The 26593-nt window shown below is 35.8% G+C and overlaps 1 protein-coding gene across 7 annotated transcripts in view; it reads left to right on the top strand.

Moving 5' to 3' along the window:
* CDC14B (cell division cycle 14B) overlaps positions 1-26593 on the top strand; it is a 53128-nt gene continuing 26535 nt past the window's right edge. For 4 of the 7 annotated variants that reach the window (XM_070935648.1, XM_070935646.1, XM_070935645.1 and 1 more), the window contains exons 1-4: positions 1-590; positions 15975-16068; positions 20475-20550; positions 22351-22443. In XM_070935648.1, the coding sequence (XP_070791749.1) occupies positions 413-590; positions 15975-16068; positions 20475-20550; positions 22351-22443 (441 nt within the window). In that variant the 5' untranslated portion in view covers positions 1-412. Of the gene's footprint in view, positions 591-13924; positions 13993-15974; positions 16069-20474; positions 20551-22350; positions 22444-26593 lie in introns of those variants that run through there. The other 3 variants (XM_070935649.1, XM_070935650.1, XM_070935651.1) reach the window with 2 other exon arrangements.

Here is a 26593-nt window from a genome sequence, read left to right as displayed (position 1 = left end):
GCAGGCACTCTTGGGACTAGTTCGCCTTTGTGACGCAGGTGTTCAGGTGTATCGCTATGACATCACTCTGTCAGAGGCTCTGCGATTGTGACCTCACACCGGCCCGGCCCAATGAGGAGCGAGCGTGAGGGGAGGCCGAAGAGGGAGCGCTGGCTGAGAGCGGGAGCCGCGGCGGCAAGTGGCAGGTTGGGAGCAGCTGGGGGGGAGGGGGCGGCGCTTCAGAAAGCGGCCGCAGTTGCCTTCCCTCCTCTTCCTCTTGCTGGTCCTGCTGCTGCTGCTGCTCCTCCTCCTGCTTTGGCTCCCGTTGGGCTGCTTGTACCCCTACTGGGGGCGAGGCGGCGGGGATGAGCCCCGGTGCCCTGCAGCCGCCGCCGCCGCCGCCTCCGTCGTCTCCTCCGCTACCGCCGCCGCCATGAAGCGGAAGACCTCGGGGGTGGGGAGCCGAAGACACTCGGCCCCGGCTACTCTGCCGGCCACGGCACCGCCGGCATCCAAGAAAACTCGAAGCTCCGCCACCCTGCAGGTCTTGGGCGAAGCAGAGGAGCAGACCCTCCAGACCCCCAGGCGCGAGATCTGCTTACAAATCTCCGGTGAGGAGTGGCAGAAGAAAGGGGCGCCGCGGGGAATCGGGGCGACTGAACCCCCCCAAGTAGCGGGGCGGTTCGTACGGGGCGTGTCTGCGGGCGGACGACTTCTCGGTCTCTTGAAGTGTGGGATTCGGGGGGCCCTTCCGAGCCTAATTGTAGTAAACAACTCCCGTGGAGTTAGTTTCTAGAAGTGTTTCTTGGTTCCTCCGATATGGGGCTTTGATGGTTGTTTGCAGTGCTTGGGGGTCGGGGACGACCCATAAACGGGCGCAAGCGTCTCTGGATCCGTTTCTCGTTTGAGGTGCCTCCCAGTCTCGAGTTAAAACTGGAGGAAAATCTCACTGAATGTATGTTTTGAGAGAAGGTTTCTAATCCCCGTGGCTGTCCCTCTGGGGGAAAAAATGCTGTAATTGTCTGAGGAAAACATAAGGTTACCGTAATACTCAGATCGTATCTTATCCAAATTGCAGGTCAAACCTTGGAAAATAACTTAAATGCTTCAAGCGTGAAGATGCAGTTTGAAAAAGACGAGCACTTCTTTCACTTTTTCTTGTGCTAGCTTCTGCAGGATTGGTAATACATACGAGTATAGAGGGAAACAATACTTTTTAATTTTTTGCTTAATGGATCTATTTTCCTGGCTCCTGTTTTGCAAAAATATTTTTATGATTCAATACTGTTTTGGTATTAAAAATAATGGATAAAAAGGACATCTAGATTGTTTTGCCAGTGGTTCCATTGTTGTGTTTTATTGTTGAGTTGTGTTAAAAATACGATGGAAAATATGATGGAAAGCATTGTACAGCTGCTTGGAGTTATAAATAGGCAACTTTAGTGGCTTCCTTCTCTTTCTCCTTTGCATTTTAAATTTTAAATTTTGTAGCCTGCATATTAACAAATATTTTGTGTTTTACATAAAATGAATGTACAATCTATGAAATACAATTCATCACAGTACAAATATTAATTTTAATTATTAATATTAAAAATTAAATCTAACTGCAAAATTATTTTCCTGTTAAATTTTTAAAAAATGGTGATGGGGAGAGATGGGAAAGGGACAGGATGAAATTTTGCCAGACCTCTTTAAGGCTTCCACTTGAATTGTCCTGTGCCCTTCTTTTTCCTCAAGAATTTGCATGGAGTTTTGTTATCTCTATTGAGACAAGAAAAGAGATGTCCAGAGGCAATTTCCTGAAAACTATGTTATGATGATTAGTGATGATTTCAGAACATTCATTTAGCCTGAGGAGATCTCCAGGAATTTTTTTTTGGGGGGGGGAGGGTTTGAGGGAACAATCCTACCTGGCATGTCAAAAGTAATTTCCTGTAGTTATGACTTTTCTCTGTAAAAGCTAAATGAAAAAAACAAAGTTGATGGATGTATAAGGCACAGATACTGTGAAAGACATGAGGTGACTAAACACCATAATGATTTCCAATCTATTATTCATTACCATGGATTGGGACCACAACCACCCCCCACCTGAATGAAAACAGCTTTGACTATTCAGATCATTTAAATTAAAACCTACAGTGGGTGTCTGCTGTCTATGTGTTACAATTGTGACAATGGGAGTTTATGTTGAGGAAACTCCAGCTAGAGTGTAGGAACTAGATTACCTTTTTCATTTGACTCTTACCCAGGGGCCCCATTCACTACTGGCATGTCCACCTTCTTGTCCACTACTGGCATGGTTCACCTTCTTGTCCAAGAAGGTGAACCAAAAGGCAGAGTAGGCCTCAAGTGAAAAGTTTTAAGCATTATAGGCCTATACTCTTACATGAAAATAGTTCATCTCATAAAAAGGGCTTACCTGAAGTTCCTCTTTCAGCAACAGGCCCCTTCACTAGATCTCAAGCCCTTCTAAAAGACAGAAATTCTCCAGGTTGTTATGAATGGTTAACTTAAAAAGCTGCTGAAAAAATAAGGGAAGGAGACAACTATGTTTAGTAACTGGTTTCTGTATGATTGTCTGGATTCAATTCCAGGGAAACGGTGACCATTGTGGCCAGACCCCCTACAGGATGATTATGGCTCTTTAGAGACTGGTTTTAGTTTCAGATTTCAAGTCAATCAACTTCCTTCTGATATGTTTACCCAAAAGAAAGACAAGCCTGAAATTTATATAACCCCACTTCCCAAGGGAATTAATCTGCCTGTTTTATTGCTATACTGTCACCAAAATTAAGTTTTGAGTAAATTATTTTTTATATGTCTAGAGCCAATTTGCAATTGTTTTTTTCTTAAAATATAAATTCCTTGTTGTAAAGTTTTGTAAACTACATTGCTGGAGGTTTTGAATTATGCATAAACTCTATAACTTGGAATGCTTTCAATTAGAATCACTATTTGTTAGAAAACGTACAAAATTGTCTGACATAAATTATTTGGTTCTTTTTTCTTGGTAATTTAAATTATTTAAACCAGCAGTTCAAGTTGCCTGGATTTAATCTGACCAGGGCACAATAGTAAACTCAGTATTGCTCTGAATCTTGACTTAAAAAGCATTATGTATACAGAAAAGCAGTCCAGACTAGATTATTACAATTGAACAGAAAAAAAAATACTCAAGAAAACATCATTGTTTTCGTATGGGGTTTTATGACACTTACCCTTGCCCCCTTGAAATCAGTCTTTTAACAGTTAATCTTTAACTTTTAATAAAATAAAAGGAATTATAACTGGCAATAATATAAAAGGATATATATATTATGAATATTATATGCAAATTCAACAGCTATATTACAGCTAATAAAGAAGGCAGCTAGCAAAACCCTAATTATATTTTAGTCTTGTTTTTCTTTTCCAAAGTTCTTAAAGCCTGTATGTATTGTAATTCTTGTCCACATATCAGCTTCATGTATTGGTTGTTAATGGGAATTATGTTTTTTCATAGTCATGCAACAGCTTCTTCATAGTGTAGCATGCCATCATGATTTTACTACTATAATTGAAAAATATATGCACCCTATTATTTACTATGAGTTAAGTAAAACAAGACTTGTATTCACAGTCAAATCAGGTCTGTTGTAAAACCTTTTAGTTCCAAGCTTTTGCAGTGGAAAATAAAACAGTTGCATCATAACAGTGTTGCCTTTTAACTTATTAAGCAAAAGCTGCATTTGGCTGCGCTCACACATCAGTGTCAGTGATTAGGTTCTTTTATCATTTAACCCCAAATCAAACTACAATTATGACTTACTTCAATGTGTGAAGCAGCCATTTCATCCCAGAAGTTACCAATTTTTTATTATTAAGTATTTCTCAAGTATCTCAAGGGGTAGTCCTTTACAAGCCCTTAATTTTTAAAAAGACATGATTGACTGTTGCTTCTTCTGCTATATTATGGTTGAAAAACCTCTGTTCAGATTTAAAAACTTTTAGTGACATGCAGCTTCACCATAGATATTTATACTGAAAGATTTACAATTGCTTTACAATAATTCTTAGAGAGAAATAGTGTATTTTCAGAATATAACCTGTTTTGACAAGGAGCTATCTATTCATATAAATGTCATAGTAGTCACTACCTCTGTAAAGATACTAGACAGAATTGTAATGCATGTTTGTGTGTTGAAATATACTTGGCAAATCTGTCCTATAAAAGATTAAATAATACATTCTGAAGGACTGCTTTGACAGAACAACTCTTCAGTCTGGATTAGTCTGGAGCTTGTCTGGAGTTTCAGTGCAGGAACTCAATATTTTAGTAGTGTAGTATTATATCCGTCATGGGGCCACAGAAATATTTACCATCAACAGCTGCTCACAATAATATATAAACTATTTTTAGAAAGACTGTGATAAATACAAATTGGCAGATCATCAACATCATATGTACTGTAATATGTGTACAATATATACTCCATGTACCCAAATTCAGTAATATTTGCTTTGAGAAACTATTATTTATTAAATTATTGTTGTAAGTCATTGAGAGTTGCATACAAGTTTAATACATTATTATCATTATTACTATTATTATAAATACAACAATGTGAAATAATAGCTAGTTCTTTATCTGGTGTTGACCTTCATACATATATTCTTCTCAAAAACCTAGGGAGTTGTAATTTATCCAAGCATTGTGGCCTTTTGTAATTGACAGTTGGAAATTTTGTCAAACGTACAAAAAACCACTAGGACCAACACAGCTAGTTTATGCCATAATCTTTTCGATTTTCAGTGCTTGATACTTTGTGATCTACTCCCATTCTTTGTCTTCTATTTTATTGTCTCCTGGTATTGCCACATCAATTATCCACACATTCTTCTTTTTATTATTATATGGACAGAAGTCTGAATCAGAAGCTTTGTGGTTTACTTATGCAGATTTGTAAAGCGGGAGACACAAAGCAGGAAAAATACAAAAGAGAAGCTATCTAAAAAAGGCATAATGTTAATTACAATGCAATATTAATTACAGTATTTGAGAAACATGTATAGCTTCAATGCTTCAATAGCATTGTATTATATATCCCTATTCTCTGAATAAGCATAAGCAACCTTGAGAAATAATACTACCATAAGCCATTACCATAGACTATTTATTTTCCATTTTATTTTAACAGTCATTTAAAAATACAACCAAATAGAAAAGAAATACATAAAAATAGATTTACAGGCTATATAAAATTGACAAGAATTTTCAAAGTAGCATTAGATTAATACTACATATAAAGATAAAATATCAGTTTTAACTATTACTGAAATTAAATCAATCATTAATTAGCAAAGGTATAATAAGAAGAATCATCAATCAGAATAAATAAGAGAAATTTCTATTATAATCAAGTCCTATCCTTACTAAAATATTTTAACAACTTACATAATACAAATCTGTGTGTAAAAATATAGTCCATAGTTTCCAGATTGAATTCTATATTAAATGTGTTTTTAACTACAAAGTCATTGTTTACATTGATGCATACTCCCATGCCTTAGTCTGCTGTTCTTCTAAAGAATTAATTTTGTATAATTTCTAGTAAAAAGCGTAACATTTCTTGACAGTTGTTATCATATAGAGAACTAATAGCTGTTACCATGTAGAGAACTAATATACTTTGTATACTTTGTAGAAATATAAGGCTAAGTAATATTTAGTAGAAAAATAGCTCTCAGGAAAGAAAAGTCAGTATTTCATTCTATGGTGAATCACCTTCTAGAATGATTGAGCTTGAAGTTTGCCATTAAGTGCAATGGAGCTATATAGGTGGTGGGGGGATCTTGTATCAGTTTTCTCTAATGTCATATTCACAATAAATTTGATACTTATCTTCCATGGGTATGCCTATTGTTATCAGTTGTCATGTAAGTAAGCCTCAACAGATATTCTTAATTTTGTTGGTAAGTTTTCCAAATTTAGTCAAATCCACCTTGTTTTTTTGCAATTCCTTTTGAACTATGCTATTCATTGAAGATGATGGAACCAATGAGTATTTTTGGCTATTCCAAAGAGAAAGCTACCCAAGATTTTGTTTTTGTTTTATCCAAAATTTAATATTGATGTCTATATGAATGATCTCTCCATGGAACAATTTTTTAATACATTCATTTTCATGAAAAATGATCATAGATTTTTCAAATTATAGCATCTTTGCCCATTTGGTTATAGAGAATACTCTGTGTGGCTAAGCAAATCATGACTATTTATAGAAGGGATATAATGGAACGTGCACCTGGAGGAACAGTGAGGGAAAGTATTGGCAACACACAGCTTTCCCAGAGAGAGGTCCGGATTAAGATACTGTGTAATCCCAAACTGATGGGAGGAGATGAGGATTCAGGATAGCCACACTTTATAATCCCTCTGGTTATATCTAGTAGGTTAGAAGGTTAAGTAGCTAGCTTTTGTTTAGCAAGAGTCTGTCTATTATCAGTAGGTGAAAACAAATGATTGAACTCGATTGGACTTGCAGAGTCATCTCTGGGCTTGGGACTTAATAGGGACCCAGATATTTTACAGAATGTATGATGGTGAAGTATTTCCAGGGAAGAAATGGTAACAGAGCTGACAATTGATAGAATTAAGAGCTGGTGAGTAGGCCAGCTCTTCCTAATTCTTGCCTGGACAAGGAAAAGACCTGAAGTTGCCCACAAATGCTCTAGACCAGGGAAGCCATCTTCACTCAAACCATGGTCAGCACCCGAATTTGCATGTTTCTTTTTTTAATGTTTTCAGAAATCGGTTGCTATCTGCTTTTTAGCTATTAGTAATCTTTGAATCAACAGGTTTTAAAGCGGTGAATGAGTTTTGTTCAATCAATCCTAAAGAAAAAAGTTTTAACTACAATTTTAAGAACTTTATTTTTTTTAATAAAAAACAAAAGGGTGATCAGAACATTGGTTTGAAAAGTTATAATGGACTAAAAGCCCAGATGGATTTGAAATAAATTATAAGAATCCTTCCTGTGGAAAAATGTTTTCGTTCTGAATTCTTAAAAAAAATGATAGGATGGAACTTTGAAGGTTGAACACCTGAGGGAATCAGAAGGAATGAAAGGTTACAATTAAAGAAGAATGACATTTAAATATGATTTACGAATACAGAATGATGCAAAATACATTGGATCTATTGAAGGATATTTGTGAACAATGGACCCAATTACTTTTAAGAATGTCTGCTGCTATAAATAGATTGTGCTTAAAAGATATTATGGGAGAGGAGCAGTTTGCTGTGTCAGAGAGACTGAGCTAAAAAGTGGGTTTTGAAATGATAAGCTATAAGAATGATATGGAAAAAGATGCTCTATACTGGATATACAAATGAAGCTGATTTCGTAATAATTTGTGGGAAATGGAACAGATTTAGGATAGCCACTCCCTAGAAATTCCCAAGGTATATTTGTTATGTTATGTTGTTATGTTATGTTGCACCTTCTATTTTTTATTGCTTTTACTTTGTTTTAGTTTCTGTCAGTGCAATTATAATTTTTAATAACATTACTATTTAAAACAAAGTGTGTATGGTATGTAATAGGTAAAGAGAATGACATGCATACATGGTCATATGCAGCCTCCAAAAATTTTAGCTGTGCCTCCTTATCACTTTCAAAACCTGTTACAAATTGTAACTGTTAATGTGATACTAGGAGAAAAGTGTTAATAATAGACAGTTTTTTAAAAAAACTTACCATGGATGTTTTAATATTTCTATATTAAGGTAAGATATCCATTTATTTTACAGCAGGTTATAAATTGATTAAATAATAAGTATTAACTAAACTATATACTTCAAATTATTTTTGGCTTTGCCTCGCCTTTTTTTTTTTTTTTTTTTTTTTTTAGAATTTCAAGCCTTTTTCCATACTTTTGAATAGTTTGTTGTTGTTGTTGTTTAGATTTTATGCTGCCCTTTACATACCTAATACTGCTGCCTTCTATTTTCTCCACAACAGCAATTCTGTGAAGTGGGTTGGACTGAGAAAATGACTGGCCCGAAGTCACCCAGCTGGCTTTCATGCCTAAGCCCTAGAACTCACCTGATTTCTAGCCCAGAACCTTAACAACTACACCATATTGGGCCTAAATTCATGATCTACTTCAGATTAAGCAACCAAAATCACTAGGGTATAAGTAGATGAGGTAGATAAAACAAGCTGGGGTCAGTTTCTGGAGCAAAGTAAGGTACTCAGAATGAGGGGAATTATAGAATTGGACTGTTTCTTGGTGGCCTGTTACATTAGAGAACTACATTGTTAGAACTTGGCACAAAAGATACCTTTTGTCCGAAAATCCAAATAGAGTAAGCCTGCTATTATACCAGAGCACTAATGCCATTTGTCCCAATCTGAAATACAACTATGTATTGAAATAAATAATGTTTTCACTAAATTTTATAGCTCTAACAGAAATCAGGGCAAGATAAGAGTGGGAGAATGGATTTTATTCCAGGTGATGGGGATTTTTTTTCAGCATCTTAAAAGTTGAGTGTGTGTGCATTGAACTAGCAATGCCTATTTAATAACAAAAGAAAATGGCTGAATTAAATTTGGTAAAGTTGCAAGCGAGCTGTAAAAGCTTGTGGTTCTTAAAATCATAGAATTAGAAGGGATGCTAGAGGTCTTCTAGTCCAGCGCCCTGCCCAAGGCAGGAGTCTTTATATCATCTGAGACAAATGGCTGTCCAGTCTTTTGAAAACCTGTAGCAATTGAACTAAAATTCCATTGATTTTAATTGTTCTTACTGTCAGGAGATTTCTCCTTATTTCCAGTTTGAATCTCCCTCTGATGAGTTTCACCCATTGCTTTTAGTCCTGTCCTCAGGTGCTGTAGAGAATAAATCTTCCCTCTTCCCTATGACAGCCATTCAAGTATTGAAAGACTGCTATCATGTCTCCCCTGGCCTTCTCTTCATTATGCCTAGTTCCCTTAGCTGTTCTTTGTATGATTTAGCCTCCAGACCTGTTACCATCTTTGTTGCTTTTCTCTGCACTCTTTGTAAGACCACATCCTCTTGTTTCATTCTGATGAATGCAGAATTTTTAAAACATCTAACAGCCATATTGGCCCTCAGGAAAACAAATATAAACAAGTAATCCCATGGATTGTTAATTCAGAAATAGGTCCCATAAACTCTTGTTTGCTTACTGTTAAGTGTACACAATATTGAGTCTAAGTTATGTTGTAAATGTACATTTCCCATTACTTAATACAAAGTATTCCATTATTCAAGGAAATTGTTCTGCATTGTCTGTTTTGATTATTGCAAAGCTTTTTCATGAAACATTAAACACACTCTAACTGCAGTTATTACTCTGCAAATATTGATAATTGATTTAGAAAGGTACAGCACTCTCTCTTTTTGTGTAGTAGTTTAAAGAAGTTAATTTTAAACTTGAATGATCTATTTTAGTAAAGAAGTAAACATATTACAAGAAAATAAAATATGCCTTGTCGGTAGGATTTCATCAATGTTTTAATTACAGATAATCCTCACTTAGCAACCAGCACAATTGGGTTCAGGGACTCTGTTGCTAAACACTATGATTGCTAAGCAAAGTATCATAGGCCCATGATGGATTTACTATCATTTACTAAATGCTACTAAGGCAGCATTTAACATCCAGCTGCCTGCAATTACTGCGAGTTCAATTCTCACCAGGCTCAAGGTCGACTCAGCCTTCCATCCTTTCTAAAGTGGGTAAAATGAGGACCCGGTTTGTGGGGGCAATAAGCTGACTTTGTATAAAATATACAAAATTATGAAGGCTATTGCTTAACGCACTGTAAGCCGCCCTGAGTCTCCGGAGAAGGGCAGCATATAAAAATAAATTAAAAAATTAAAAAAATTAAAAAATATATATCATTTCGCATTTGGTTATATTAAGCAAGTCACCCTGGGTTATTAAGTGAGACATCATCATGTGACTGCAGCTTATGATTTTAAATGCCCACTGGTTGCCAAACATCTGAATGTAGATCACATGACCATGGGCATGGTTGTAAATACGAGAAACATAACTGCAATAGTCATAAATGCGAGGACTGATCATAAAGTTACAGTGCAGTTGTAACTTCAGATGGTCCCTAAACAGAACAGTTGTTATGCTTTCAGAAGTCTACCTATATTTGACATATATACTATGGTTATAGCTATTAAAGCATTTAAATCAGACCTGTCAAACGCAGGCCGGATACGGCCCATGCAGGCCACACCCATCCCGGCTCCGCAAAGGCAAAAACATCCTGATATGTCATGATACTGCCTGCGATGCGATTGGGTTTGACACCTCTGATTTAAAACACTGATTTATAGCATTAACACAGTTCAAATACTAACTATAACAGGTTTGATTGATTTTTCCTTTGCATAATACATGTGCAGTGTCTAGTCATTGTACAGTGTAAACCAAGACTTAGCATTAAGTGTGTAACAGTCACTCTGGTTTAGTCAATAAGTCAGGAGTTAAACAATACTGTATATATCTTGACCATTGGCTGTGAATGTGATATGCAATTTAGAACAATTATTACGGTATATATAAACCATACTGAAGCTGTGAAACAAGAATAGTGATGTTAGTATTTAAGAAATACTGGTAGTTGAAAATATGGAAGAGACTAGGATGGTACCTTGCTTTAAGATGGAGTGCCCTATCTATGTCCAACTTAGGCAGTGAAGAACAAGCAGATATCCATGCTTATTATGGATTATTTCATTCTACTGACTAGCCCTCTGGGACAAAATTTCCAGATTCACAATATGTACCTTTGACTGCATGAGCTTAATCTTTAAGAAGTCTTTCAGGAATAATTGTATTTTAACACCTTGCCTTTTAAGGAAGCCAGGTATTCCCCTCAAATTATGCAGTATTCTTTCAGTCTGCAGTAGTAGCTTAGTCTTTTCTTTTTCTGAAAGAAAGGAGGTCAAAGATATAGTGATCACATTTCATGCTATTCTATATTGGCTGTCATCCCTGTGAAATTCAAAAGCTTTTCATTTAGTAGTGTCAAAGCTCATCCAACTGTTCATGTAACTGTCAAAGGACAACGCTTACTCAGAGTGGCTTTGCACAGACAAGTAACAGTCACCTAAACTATGACACAGCTTCTAACTTTTTTCTTCCTTGGATTGGTTGGCACTTTGGGGAACCAATGTGCCTAGCTGTGCCTTGCAGCATGTGCTTCATGCCTTGCTGTAGCTGGATGCAAACCTAGCCCTTAGTGGGAGGAGCAAGATTTTACTACTGAGAGGGGCAATATTTGTTCTTGTTGAAGAAATATGACATATCTGAGAAGTGCAGAACTTGGAAGTTTTCTGGAGCTCAACTGCAATGTTATGTTGTACTTTAAAAAGACAACAAAATTACTGAGTTTGTTTCAGGTGTATTAAGAGGTATATTAAGAGATTTTTAAAAATCTGAGTGTTTTTTTTTTAATTTGTACCCTGAAACTCCTTCACACTCTACACTTAGCATCTTAAGTATGCTGCAACTAACTTATTACCATATCTCTTGTTTGAAACAGAAGAGAGCCTTAGGCATACAAAATAAATATACAATATTTTTGTGTATTTAAGGACTATTGCCTACTAGACTATTAAAATAATGAGAAGTACATGATAAACTTATACAGAATTTTAAAAGCATTATTTTAAACAGTTTTATTTTGTGGAAATGGGACCACATCCAGTTTTCTTTTCCCATTACACGTAGTCTTTGACTTCAACAGTTTGTTTAGTGACCGTTCAAAGTTACAATGGCACTGACAAATACGATTTAGGACTTTTTTTTCAGAGTTATGACCTTTGCAGCATCCCCATGATCATGGGACCAAAATTCAGATGCTTGGCAACTGGTTCATATTTATGACCATTGCTGTGTCATGGAGTCATGTCACCTTTTGCAACCTTCTCACAAGCAAAGTTAATGGGGAAACCAGATTCATTTAACAATCAAGTTACTAACTTATCAACTGCAGTGATTCACTTAACTGTGGCAAGAAAGGTTGTAAAATGGGGCAAAACCCACTTAACAAATCTCTCACTTAACTACCGAAATTTTGGGCTCAATTCAGTGGTGGGCTGCTAACAGTTTAATAATCGGTTCGCCCAGCACCGAAAATGTGAGTGTGCGTGTGCCTTCAAAAACACAGCGATATAGGATTGTATAGTGCCAGGGTGGGTGGGCGGGCCCACCTGGCAGTCGCAACTACCAGTTTGCCCGAACTGGCAGCAGCCCACCACTGGCTCAATTGTGGTTGTAAGTCAAGGACTACCTTTATTACACAAAATGAAAACTTTTCTGCAAAAAATCAGATGACCACCAGATGGCAACAAACAGATTTTTAAAAAGCTAACACTATGCTGCCTTCTACTGGTCACTTTAATCTTTACATTGATAGCCTGGCCTGGCGGAACAACAAGGTTTTGAGGGCACAGTGAAATATACGGAGGTCGGAGATCTTACGCATTTCTGGGGGCAGTTCATTCCAAAGGGCAGGGGCTCCCACAGAGAAGGCCCTCCCCCTGGGTGTCGCCAGCAGACATAAGCTCATAATATGAGCTATCCTTTACAGTGACATTTGCACTGCAGTGCCAAATAATTATTTTGTACTATGGTCTTAATATGAACAGTTTAAAGCCCTTTGTGATGTAATTACAACTTTACCTGTAAGTTTAGGATGATTATTGACCTTATTCTGCAGATAGGGCTTGAGCCTGCCCATTGTTGGTTTACTAACAGTTCTTGATCAGATGTAATCTCAAATGCAAACAATAATTTACCCGTTTGATTAGTTAGTTGTTAAAGAGTTGTAAACAAACAAATTGCCCCATTTGTTTTCCCCCTATAAACGCTTCTGAAAAATAAGTGAGTTTTGAATAGAATATCTAGCGCTTTTTTATATCAGATGTACCAGTGCTTGTTCAACATTTGAAATCAACTTGGTGTCTTAGTATGACTAACCCCAAAAAAATGCAGCAAGTGCTTGTCGTGCGTGGGCCGGCACCACTTCCACACAGTGGAAGTTAAGATCATTTTTGTGATCCTTTTTCAAGCGCCTTTACAAGTGTTGCTAAACGTGTTTGCGGTGGAGCGGGTGTAGTTTTCTGCCAGAATGGCACGAGAAAAGACACAAAGCGGCCATGGGGTGGGGAAAAAAAAACCGGAGGCCAGGCAGTGACCAAAATCTTCCTTTCCTCCCACGAGGAAACTAGGCCAGGCCGAGGTTTCAGGGAGCTCCTAGCCTGGGCCAAGGCCCATGGTTGCAGTGCCAAGTGGCCAGCAGTTGGCAAGGAGGGGCTCTGCTTCCTTCGCCAGCCAATGGCCGCTTCTCGGTGCGAAGCTTTCGAGAGCTGCCTCCTTGACTGAAGGAAGGGGACGCGTTAATGATTGTTGGGAAAGTGTTAGTCGGCGCCTTTGGCAGAAGCGGAGGAGCTGGAGCCGCGTTCGGAAAAGCGAGCTGGGACGCTCTTGAGGCTCCTTTGCAGGCAAGCGCGGCGGGCCGGCATTTGGGAACTGCTCCTTGGGCCGAACAAATCAGTGACACGGGGAGGTCGAGAAAGCGCGCGGGAAGGACTGGCGGCCCTCTCAGGCTGCCTGTTGAAGGAGGGAGCTGCAGTAAACCCAGAAGGTTTAGGGGAAGAGGATTTTGTGGCGCCTTTTTTCAGAGCGCCCCCTCGCCCCGCCGTTCGAGTTGGCGCGGGGAAACGCTGCTTTCTCTCCCACCCACCGGGAAGCAAGAGTAGGGACTTTGCGGTTAGTACTCCGAGGAGGGAGGGAGGGAGAGATTAAGGAGTTTCTGACCGCGGCTGCAAAAGTCAGCAGCGACCTCCGCAAGCAGCCATTTCCAGCAAGCTCCGTGCCGCTGCTCGCCCAGTCCTTGGTTTCTCGGTTGAATGTTGAATAAACGGAGATGAACGCCGCCAAGCGTTTGCCCTTCGGCGCGGAGTTAGTTAAAGGTAAGCAAACAGCGGGGCTTTAAAGAAAATGCGGGGGTGGAGAATGGCTTTCCCCTGTTGGTGCTTTTAAAATTCCGACGGAAGTTTTCCGCCAAGTGGGGGGGAGAGGCCAACTTTTGCTCACTCGGTGCGGGGTTTCACGTTCTTTCTTTGATGCAGGGTAAGCGGTTTAAAACAAAACGCCAAAACAAGGTGCCGCAGGTATGTTGCACAAACAAAGAACTTTTCTGCCTCCCATGTCTTTGTCGGAGCTTAAGCCCTTTAAATCTTTGGAGTAAGTGGGATGATTGTATCTGTAGGGTTATTAGTCTGTTCCACAAAACTCCCCAAAATTGGGAATCACCACAGCAGTTGGTAATGTGTCTTACTGGCTTCCTTGCCCGCCCGTATACAACTTTTTTGGTGCCATTTTTATTAAAGTGTGGGCAACATTTTTGAATTTTGTTAGGATTTCCACATGTTGTGGTATGTAAGCTCACATGTTTTTCAATAAATACTTATTTTAGATAGTCTTATGCTTCTTTGTAGCAAAACCATATTTATTTGGAAATAATGTAACAAATCATGAAGCAGTTTGTTGAACTTTATTCAGAATAAATTAATTTACCCTTGTTCACAGTTTTGTTTTTTTGTGCAATTTGGGTGTACACTGTTATAATTTTAAACTTTTAATTGGGGAGTTGATTTTAATTTTTTATCTTGTTGAGATTTGTATTGGAAATTGTCATTTTGTAAGCCGCCTTGAGTCCCTCGGGAGAAAGGCGGCATATAAATCGCAATAATAAATAAATAAATAAATAAATAAATAAATAAATAAATAAATAAATAAATAAATAAATAAAGTTTCTTTGCTTTTAAGAGAGAGTTCTAAAAATATCTCTCATCTTTATGTTCTTTCCCCAGTTAGATTTCAGAGCTTTTCCAACCAATTAGAAATGAATTAGGTCTTAACCGCTACTGTTTAATCTGTATTTCCTGCCAGACTTTCCTCTGTTTAAGAAATCCTAATAATTGATAGTAATTTAATTCACTGATAGTAATTTGAAATCTCTTAGTCATGGGAAGGAAGACTTGCAAGGCTCTGCCCCTTCTGCAACTCTGCTTAGAGACCATGTTAACTTAGTTACATTGTAGTTAGTGTGTATGAGTAAGCAACATGAATATATCTGCAAGAGAAGTCTATACATGCAGTAGCTACCAACAGTGGATTTTCGTCATTCTCTGAAGCACTAAAAATTTTCAACATGGAAATTGCGAAGACTAGAAAACAATGTGTTGAGATTGATTGATTTATCTCCCCTTTTATTATTTTTTATAAATACCAAGACAGCAAACATATCTAATATAATAACATAATACTTCTTCCTCCTATTTCCCCCACAACAACCCGGTGAAGGAAGTTGGGCTGAGAGAGTGACAGGCCCAAGCTCACCCAGCTGGCTTTCATGCCTAAGGCGGGATTAGAAGTCATGCATTCTAACATCAATAGCATAATTAACAAAACAGTGCTTTCTTGATGAAAGAAACTTACAAACTTAAACGTTTCTAACCTGGTGATTTAACCATTGACCAAATTTTTCTTGCATAACTCTATTTCTAACGTGTTAAGAAGTGATGCCAATAATTTCAAAAGTAGCCCGTAAATACAATGTTCCTTCACATGATTCATTGTAATTACCTTAATGTTGCACAGAAAAGGATTGTAGTTTTAGTGAGGTAGGTAAGAGTTCTTTTTGACAACTCAGGTTATGAATTTGAATTTCTTATATCCAAATTTAACAGTTCATCCTCTATGCTATATTGAATAATTATTAATATTTATATTGCCAATTTTCTGAAAGCATCAAATTCTGAATGGAAGTTTTTATTTTTGCTGTTGTAACTTGGCTAAAAAGAAATAGATAAATCTATCAACCCATTTTCTACAATTGTCTTTGTGTTCATTATAAATACTATTTTGGTGTTTTTGTTTTCAATTTCAGATCGTCTTTATTTTGCCATTCTGTTCCATAAACCAAAAAGCGGTAGTACAAGTACACACTATTTCTGCATAGATGATGAATTTGTGTATGAAAAGTAAGTATAATATTATTCCCTTGTTCTGCAAGACAGAAATAAAAAATAAGAGCAACAGCATATATAAAAAATACATTGTGAAGCTTTCTGATAAAATAAATATAATAGGTATCTAGTCTTCTATCATTGGCCAATTTTGGCCAGTTAGAAACCTTTGATTCTAGAAGCGTTGTTTACTATACACATTATTTGTGTATAGTAATCTTACAACTTTATTCCTCATAAATTTTACTCACATAGTTTGTACTTCAGTGTGTGTGTGTGAATTTTATATATTTGATTCAAGTCAATCTTGACTCCTAGAAGTAGCCTAGACAGATCCATGCAATTTTCTCAATAACATTTTTTGCCATTGCGTTCTTCCCATACTGCTCAAAGTCACCTGGCTGTGGTTTCTAGCCTGATGCATTTAATCAAAAAATTGGGTCTCTAGAAAGAAATTGCTCCCTTTTTTAATCCTGAATTTTCCAGCATTCATCTTCTTAGGTGGCTATGGTATAGAACATCTTAGTCTATTCAAAATGGTTCAGTTCAGAAATTGAAATTGAAACTGAAACACAAAGTTTGGTTGATATTTTTTGCTTTGCAAAGATGTTTTATTGAATTTGGAATAAAGCAGTCAAGTCTGCCTTGAACTGAATATTCCTAGAGTCCAGTTTTCTAATAAGATAGGAAATGCTTATTGAAAAACTACTAAAATGTACTAAAGTAGATGGTTTTCATATTTTCAAATACATATTTTCAGAAATTCTGCATCTGTAGGTCCTTTATCAGTTAGATACAGTGAAAAAGTGGGTCAGTTAAAACACCAAGCCTATTGGCATATATAGAAAGGCAATGATTTACAGTGATTCATTTAGTGACCGTTCAAAATTAAAAGTGCACTGAAAATAGTGCACTTTCACACTTATGACTGTTGCAGCATCCCCCTGGTCACTTGATTTAAAACGGATGCTTCATATTTATGACAGTTGCAATGTTCCAGGATCATGTGATCAGCTTTTCAGTCTTCTGACAAGCCAAGTCAATGGGGAAGCCAGATTCACTTGGCAAATGTGACAAGAAAAATCATAAAATGAGCTAAAACTCACTTAACATATGTCTCACTTAGCGACATACATTTTGGGCTCAATTGTGGTTGTAAGTCAAGGACTACCTGTATCTGGGGTACTCAAAGCATCATTAAAGAAGTCTATCCCAGAGGGTGGCATTTTTTTGCATTTGCCTCCTTCCTAGGGTTGAGAGAAAGTGCCTGGCCCAAGGTCATCCAGCTGCTTTCATGCCCAGGATGGGATTAGAATGCAAGGTCTCCCATTTCTAGCCTGATGCCTTAACCACTACACCAATCTGGCTCTATCTTGAGGGGTTGCGTGGTTGCTAAGAATGGGGGGATAATATAGGAAGACAGTATGAGTATACTTTCTGTCTCAAAATATAGTAATGTGTTTACTGCAAAAATAACTTTAAGCTGATTGAATTTCTGAAAAACAATATCCAGCATATTTATTTCCTTTCCCAATTTTTAAATTAAAAAGCAAAGGTCAGAAGGACTTGGCAAATACTTAGGGAGTGCCATAGTGAATCATGTAGTTCAGAAGAAGTACTTTTATAAAATGCAGTTGGAACAATTAGCAGCTCAAATTAGTGGCAGTGGAAAGGGAAGAAGAAAAGATGTTAATAAATAAGGAAATGTATTTTTGCTTTATTTCTTTGAGAATAAATAAAAGGAACCATTGAGTACTAAATATTGGTACTAGTATTAAGTATTTGCACAACTTTATTGTGCAAATGTTATTTAATTTTTATAGTGAGATTGCTTGAAGCTTGTTTAAAGCTTTTGTAGTACTGTATGCATATTGTTTTTCTAAATGAACATTATATAGCAGTCAAGAAGGCTTATTTGAAACAGAACTCGTTATTGTAGAGTAAGAATCTGGCATTTGTATCCATCAGTGTTGTCCAAGAACTGAAAAATGGAATGCCAGAAGTGGGAAAGAGCATTTTAAGTTGTAGGTTTCTAACTTAATTATGTCCTTCCTAGAATACTAGGCAAAAAAAGAAGAAGAATTTCAAAGAGTTTAAGAATGGTTAAGATTTTTTCTAAGGTGTAAACCTGGAAGCAAATTGATACATTTCTTTCTTTAACTCTATAAATATTGTGATGTTTTAAAATTATTGTTTCTTTAACTCTATAAATATTGCGATGTTTTAAAATTATTGTTGTATTTGTTAACTGATTGGAAGCATGATTTATGTTGAAGAATCAAGTTTCATGTTAAATTAAAGAATAATGGTAAATATCCATCTCCACAGAGTCTCCATTGAGTTGAGCTTTTACTTCTGGTAACTTCATAAACTTTTCCATGTAGCTTTCTTAACAACAAAATGGAAATAATTTGCCACTGCATTCTTTTAGGATGTTTTTTTGACTTCCCAGTCTAGCTTATAACTTAATGGTATCCCATCCAAGTATTAATCAGATCCAGCCCTTCTTTGTTTCCAAAACCAGAAAGGTCAGTTGGAAATACATTTTCTACTACAGAGGCTAAACATGCTTCCTTGATTAGTTATTGTGACTAAAATACTTGAAAGAACTATGTTTCATAAATTTACACTGGGAAACTTGTGGCATATTCTAGAATTCTTACCTCCAGATAAAAGTTAATACTAATGGCAGTGGATATCCAGTACATCTGGAGAGTCCTGAGTAGGGAATTGTGGCTTGGATGGTGTATCCTTGAATGAAAAGCAGTTGAAAGAAAGATAAGATCTTATGTTGGAATACAGTATTCTCATTATTGGCCTCCAGAAATTACAAATATTAATCCAAAGAACTGAATATGGGAGTGTATAGCATTGTTTATTGCATTTATTACAAATGAAAATGGAGTTGCAGTGTTATTTTTCTTGATAGATTCAAAAATATTTCCTAACTTTCCATGGTATCTCACCATCCCTTTAAGGAGAGTTATTTTTACAGAAATCAAAAAGTTTGTATTTACCCCAGATGGTTGAAATTATTGACTGTGTTGAAGCTAGAGACTTCAATTCATTTTAATAATATGAATCAGTTGAATTGTATTAGAAAAGGCCTGCAGTCCAGAAAAATTGATAGAAAATAATTCTAGGTGTCAATTTTATGCAGATGAAACCTGTCTAAGTGGCTTTCTCATAACATTTCACTATGCTAAGAACAAACGGTTGTTCAGTTTTCAAGCTGTCAGAGAAATTGCCATCTATATGCCTGAAATGTTTAGATGCTGATTTGTCTTCCTCTAGTCTAGGGCACTATCCCTATTCTAGTTCCCTCCAGTTATTTGGAAATTGAACTCAACACATCTGAAGGAATACAATAGAAAATTCTATTCTAGGTTTAGGATTTTCTCAGTTGTGAAATGTTTTGCCCTAGATATCACTAGTTGACTAAGAATTTTCATGTTATCTCTTGCATATTATTCACAGAAGATACAGTATATCCATCATGGATGCGAAGCAAAATAGTTTGAATTTAGGTAGCTTGTTTGGACTGGCTTTGTTCCCAACTATCTTATGTGACTGAGTTGATTGCGGAATTCTGGAAAGAAAATCTACACTTACGCATCGTTCATCCATAAATTGATACATATCATTTGGGATATGTATACCCTGCATGACTCATGGATATGTTTCTTTGTATTCTCCTGGAGATCAGGATGGTACAAATGATGACCTGCCTTTATAATCTCACTTTTAGTACTGTCATACTAGTTATTTCTTTGGTGCCTCTCTGTCAGTATAACCTGCCATAAGATCCTCTAAATAGTATTTTCCCTATTTAGCCATGACGAACATTAGGATTTCTGCATCTGTAGGTCCTTTATCAGTTACATACAGTGAAGAAGTGGGTCAGTTAAAACACCAAGCCTATTGGCATATACAGAGAGGCAAGCTCAAATCAATGAATCACGCAGAGTTGAGTCAATTAGCTCTCTTTGTGGGTTGATACTTCAGGCTTACAAGTATCCTTAGTAGTGTAATCTATTTGCAGCATGTTACATGTTCTGTTGAATTAGGCACGTTTACATTTTAATCGAAGATATGCCTACAAAATATTGTATTGCCTATTCTAAAATGGTCTCACCATTTATTGACTTCATAATCTAGGAGGTATTGCTGACTTACTTGACAATATATGTAAAGCTTACAAGATTTCCCCCCCCCCTCCATTAATTAAATTGTGTTTCAGTGGTTATCTTGAAAGAGATGAGGGGAATGTGACAGTTATAATGTCTATTTATAAAAATTTAAAACGCTGCAGTGGGAATGTGTGGAGAGAATGTGGGATTTTTTAAAACAGACATTTCAATAAGGTCTTTTTTTTCCCTTCCCTGTCCTTCTCTTCTCCTTCCCCCTCCCCTTTTTCCAAGCTTCTATGCAGATTTTGGCCCTCTCAATCTGGCAATGATTTACAGATACTGTTGCAAGCTAAATAAAAAATTAAAGGTAACATCTAATAGTTTGGTCATTCTCAGTTTCTTTATAAAATGTTACAGGGAGTGAACATTCTTTTCTATTTGTCTTGTTTGCACTTTTTTATTATTGCATATTCCCCGCCCAGAAGAAATAATAAAATCAAGATTTATTTAGGCACTGTAGTTACTCTAGTGCAGGAGAATATGCCAGAAGAGTGGGAAAATACACGATCAGTTTTAGATTTTTATTTCAGAGTATAAATAATTTTGAATTCATAATGTGGCTAATGATTAAAGGCAGAAATGTAAACTTATAAAACTTGAAGCCCTAGTAATCAGGAGCAGAAGAAATTATTGAGAAACTGTTGGCTCTCTTCCCTGGAATACATTGGAGTGGTTGGTTATCAATATCTGGCTTTTAGTTACAGAAGGAAATTTCTTTAGTATATTTTTAACAGTTTATGCTTATTCATAGTTATTCACATTCTTGAATATTTTAGTCAACTTTATATAAAGCATAATACTGAAAATACAGTTCTTATATTTTATGGGAATGTACTTTAATGTATAAATAAATCACAGGAATGAAATCTGTTTCCCGTTTCATGATTCCTCTGAAAATGAAATAATTTTTAGTTACTATGTTTGTTTTCATCAGTTGTGTCATAGTACAAATAAATAGCTTGTAATTTATCTCTCTTTTTTCATTGTAAATAGTCACATGCAACAGCTGACAGAGCTGCATGGTAACTAGCCAGTTATTTTCATATGTGAAAGTAGTATCCATAGTGTCAGTAATAATTGACACTATTGCAATATGTGGCATTGTAAAAACCACTGGAACTTCTAAAATCAACAAAACATAATTCAAACTATTTTCCAGATGTTTTATGCAGCATCCAATTACTTACTATTAATCTATTAAAATATAATTTATATTAAAAATATCAAAAGTACTTCGTATTATTGTGTAACAGTATATTTTAATTCAGTTTTTGAAATTCCATTGAAATATGAAAATCTTTTATTCAACATATAGCTGTAGTTTTAAGATTTTCAGCAGATGAGTTACTATGGAATTCAAAATATGTGGTGGCCTAATTCTTGAATTCTCTTATTCAAATTACTCTGCAAAATTTGGTTTCATGGTAATTATGCTTTCAGTGATCTAGTATTCTTAAGAACTGGCCTTTTTATAGATACACATCTTTAAGGATATAATCTCTGTATGTTCTAGGTTATATCAGTATGTGTCTGTCCCTTTTCTGCTGTAAATGAATAATGATTTCTCACAGGCAGGAAAGTAATTAATGCATCTTAAATCACTTTGTAAATTAGTTGGACTTATTAAATCAGCAAAGCTGAGAAACATTGCTCTATAGTAACTTCATTCTATAATTGAGTCAAAAATATTGAACAAACCCACCACTGAAGCATGCTGGAACCTTCTAAATTATTTCATTAAGCTAGTGGTTGTTTAAAATTTTGTTTCTTATATTTTTTTCTCTCAGGACACCTTCCCAATATTAAAAATTATGAATGAAATAATGCTTGTATGGATTATATTTATTAATATTTGCCATATTAAAAATAAAATTGATACATTTGAAGACTATTTGGAATCCTTATATGGAATTATGTAAAAAAAAAATAAATGCATTAGATATTAGATATGCCACATTCTGTTTTTATAGTGGATGTTGTCATGGAACTACTACTTAAATGTAGCATCTCTGCATTTGACTATTTAAATTGTATTTGGAATATTTACATTCATTAATATATTTAAAATCCAAGGATTACAATTATAATTCTGTTCATTTCTTGATAGTCTTTTACCATGTTAAGGAAGAAGATTGTTCATTATTGTGGTTCGGATCAGAAAAAGCAAGCCAATGCAGCCTTCCTCATAGGCTGTTACACAGTAAGTATTTTAACATTTTAAACTGGCAAGGTTCACAAATTTGACTTCTATTCAGTGTCAGAATTGGAAATAACTTTCAGCTTATTTGCTTTTTTACATAGTATATGAGTAGAAACATATTCTTCTGTGTTTAAAGATTAAAGAGTTTTGTGATGCATTTTCTTTCATTAAGAGCACTTCAGTATAAATTCTCTAGATGTCACACAGAACTTATTTAAGTAAAACAAAAATTAAGTTGAAAAACAGAACACTTTGAAATGGCAATCACAAAGTGGACTCAATTTGAGTGACAGATAGTAAAGAAGGAGGGGAAAGGCTTGTTTGAAAACAAGGGTAAAGTCCAAAAAGTGCCCCTAAACCAGAAGTCTTCAAACCTGGCAGCTTTAAGACTTTTTGACTTCAACTCCCAGAATTCTCCAGCCAGAAGCCCACAAGTTTCAAAGCTGCCAAGTTTGAAGACCTCTGCCCTAAACAAACAAAGCTAAACTCCATTATAGTAAGCATCCCAGGGGCTAGAAAAAGTGGGAGAAAATGATCCATTTGGTTTCATGGCTCACTACTTTATAACATTCATTGTTTTAAAAAATGACATACTTTGTATCAGTACTTTTATCTTAGATGTAGTTTCTGCAAACATGACTCCTGCTGATTTTGATAGCTTTGAAGTTCGCAAGTTTGCGATTGCAGCTTTAATTTCCATCTTTATTAATTATACCCACTCCTTATTTAGCCACTATGTCAGTTAGCAATCATTTGCAAATACATTGATAATAAATTACAACAAAAATTCATTCTTTTGACCAATGCAGACATTTAGAATCAATGTTCCTATGCCTGACAAGGAACATTTTCAGTGTGAGACGGATTAAGGTCTGATTAGTTTCAGTTTCAAGCCACAGATGAGCCAGTGGAAGGGTTCTAATCACTACTTAAGGTCACAGAACAGAGCTTCTTGACCTGTGGTTAGCACTTTTTAAGGAAATACTGTGCTGCAAAGAAAAGCAGCTCAGGAAGAGATAGCTTGTTAAGCCATCTCTCCACCCCATAGAGGCAAAGAAAAGCGGGAATGGGTATGGCACGGGTCACTGTAGGAGAAAACTGAAAGAAGCCAGTAGTAACCAGTGATCTTTGCTCTCTTTCTCAATCATGAGTTTGCTTAGCAACCATTTTACTTAATGGCAAAGTCGCTAGAATGCTACCTGAGGATAGGGTGTACTTATAATTTTTATGTAAAAGGTGCTGTTGAGGGTAAAACTGCCGTCTGCAAAGTGGTGCAATGGACCAGAGAGCAAATAGATACGTTGCTTAGCAAAACACACAGATACTCACAGACTCTGAATGTTTAAAGAAAAATAAACAGTCTTTACTTGTAGTAGAAAAAACTTGGCTTCTCAAAACAAAGATAACACTTCTTCAAACAATCACGGTTCAACACAAAACATAGTTTGCTTACAATTCCAGTTCTCTTCAGTAACACAGACACAGTTCCTTTCAGCAGTTCAACCTTCTAATAGCAGGAGCAGAAGTGAATGAACTTCCTGCCTTCTTTTATATCTGCTTAGCACAGCCACTTAGTCATCTTGTAGCGGTTAAAGTTACAGAACATAGTTTTGTATATATTACCTACCCAACCGTAGGATAAGCATCCAACAGGTGCTTTCATTCATGTAATGAAGGAATCAACCAATGAGGACAGGGTGGAAATCCTTTCGCATGTTACCTGTACATGTTAAAGTATGCTTGCTTTATGAAGAGTAAGTGGCATGATCCACTGATTCTGATCTGATTATCCAAGAATAAGAGTCCTATTGAAAGTGACAGTCCTTCCTATTCTTAATAGCATTTGGAATTGTGATTTAATATTTTTCATAAAATCATTGTGCTATTCCTGTATTTGTTAATAGTGCACAAAAATCTGTTTTAAGTTATTCTTAAAGTAAGATCCAGGATAGTAGTCATAATTATTTTCTCCTATGCATGAGAGTGGATGAGTGTCATGGCTTTGAAGACTATGCCTGAGAGCCATATGGTCGATGTGCTTTGTTCAACTAACAGTTTATCATTGTGCAGTGTAACACAGAGCTTTTATTCAGAGAATCACACTGTTCACACTTGCTTATTTAATTGTGCTGAGGTACACATTCTTTTAATCCAATTCAGTTACTGCTAGCAACTGGGAAGGAAGGCATAATCCATTTTTTATTAATTATTTTTGGGCTCAGTGCTTGATCTGTGACATATTATCACCCAAGGGGCTAGTTTTGACTGATTTGGGTGGATTGTAAGATTTAAATAGCAGAAACTACACTATCATAAAACAGTATTTTTTATATGATCTGGGAATGCTCTGGGGCTCCGTTAGTGACAGCGGCATGCAGCCAATGTGCCACTACTTGTCATCTCCAATTTACAGCATTCAACATTGTCAAACTTGATTTATCTTTCTGTTGTTATAGCAGAAGAATGTGGGTAAAATCATCTTTATTTTAACACAAGTATAGCCTGATCTGTTTTCATTCTAATTCCAAATGTATCTTTACTGCAGATTTATCTAAATTAATATTCTAGAAGGAATTTAAATATTTAGTTTGCGCAATTACTTAATCAAAAAATAATATAGTTTAATCAAATTAATTATTGATATAAATTAATTGGATAGTTGTTAACATGAAAACTTCAGCTGTAGTTATCTTAGAGACTTTTCTACTTTTGTGCACACAATGAAATGCCTTTACTAGGATGTGTAATATATGTATTATAAGATATACAATGTTACCCATGTATGTAATTGTAAACAAAATACATTTGCTGAAAACCAGTGGTTTTATTCATATAAAATATCTTCATGTTTGTTTAGATGATTGAGAATATAATTAAAAACATGATTTTCTTGCTTATATAAAAATTATGATATATAATGTCTTTCAATCTAATAGGAATTTCTTCTTCTTTAAGATGTTTCAACAGATTTATTCCCTTCTATGATATGTGTGTGTGTGAGAGAGAGAGAGAGAGAGGGAGGGAGGGAGGGAGGGAGGGAGGGAGAGAGAGAGAGAGAGCTCAATTGATCTGGTCTTTTCAAGTTGAAACCCCAAATGCCTTGAACAGATTACACAGGATAAGAATGAATAGTCTGCATTATATTTTATTTTTGAATTGGCTTATGCCCTTAAGGATGAAAGTAGTTGTATTTAAGATAGAGAGATTTATATTGCTCAATGCTAAATTCCTTTTTCGAAGAACTTGTTATGGTTGTTAATAGCCTTTCTGTTCTGGTCTCTACTAGGGTTTGAAGTTGTATTAGATGTTTCTAGAGGACATGTTAAAAATATTTAGTAAGATTTGAAGGCATATTAAATATGAAGAGTTATAATAACTTTCTACTTGATGTGACAATTCTTAATCATTATTACAATGCAAGTTCTTGTGTTAATTAACTGGGTTACTATAGCTTAGAATTTAATGTATCTAATTATCATCAGAATGTTAATATTTTCAAGCATCTCTAATGTATTAATAGTAAATGCGTTTTTCTAATGGTTATTGTATTCCTCAAAATATAACTGACAAAATATTTTCAAATTTTACAGTGCATTGCAATTCTGAAATATATTTTCAGTCTTAGAAATAAAGTTATTTACAAAGTTGTCCTATGTAACACAATTCAGAGAAAGTTAGAAAAACTTTCAGGTCAGTGACTCTTATGTGCTTAATTGGTTCTGGGACCCAGTTCAGAATGTCATGTGCAAGCTTAGGCAAAGAAGAGGGAGCCTAAAATGTTCTTTTTCATAACTTTATCAGTAACACTTTCTGAAAATGTGTACTGTACACTGAATCAAGAGATTGCTGCTTGCTTCTTCTGCTCCATCAAGGTTACAAAACGTTGTAAGAACAGATTTTTCTCTTTATGGATGTTTTTCATCTGGTGATATACCTATTTTTGTTGTTGTTAAATCCTGTCAAGTCCTTTACTTTCCTACCATATTCAGTAAGAATTTCAAACACAAAGAATGATTAGCTATGTAAAGTTCTGCAGCAGAAGAAAGAGGGGTTTGAAATAACAAAAAGATTGCAAAATTCCTTAAGACCCCATATATATTCTTAGTAATCTAGTTTTTAGTCTTTTGTAATAATTTCTCATCTCTATATG

This window comes from Pituophis catenifer, unplaced genomic scaffold, assembly GCF_029215685.1.
Source record: "Pituophis catenifer annectens isolate HBS135680 unplaced genomic scaffold, rPitCat1.0.hap2 SCAF_2, whole genome shotgun sequence".
In the NCBI taxonomy this organism is placed as follows: Eukaryota; Metazoa; Chordata; class Lepidosauria; order Squamata; family Colubridae; genus Pituophis; species Pituophis catenifer.
Note: the sequence above shows the minus strand (reverse complement) of the source record. Positions and strands in the feature narration are given on the sequence as shown.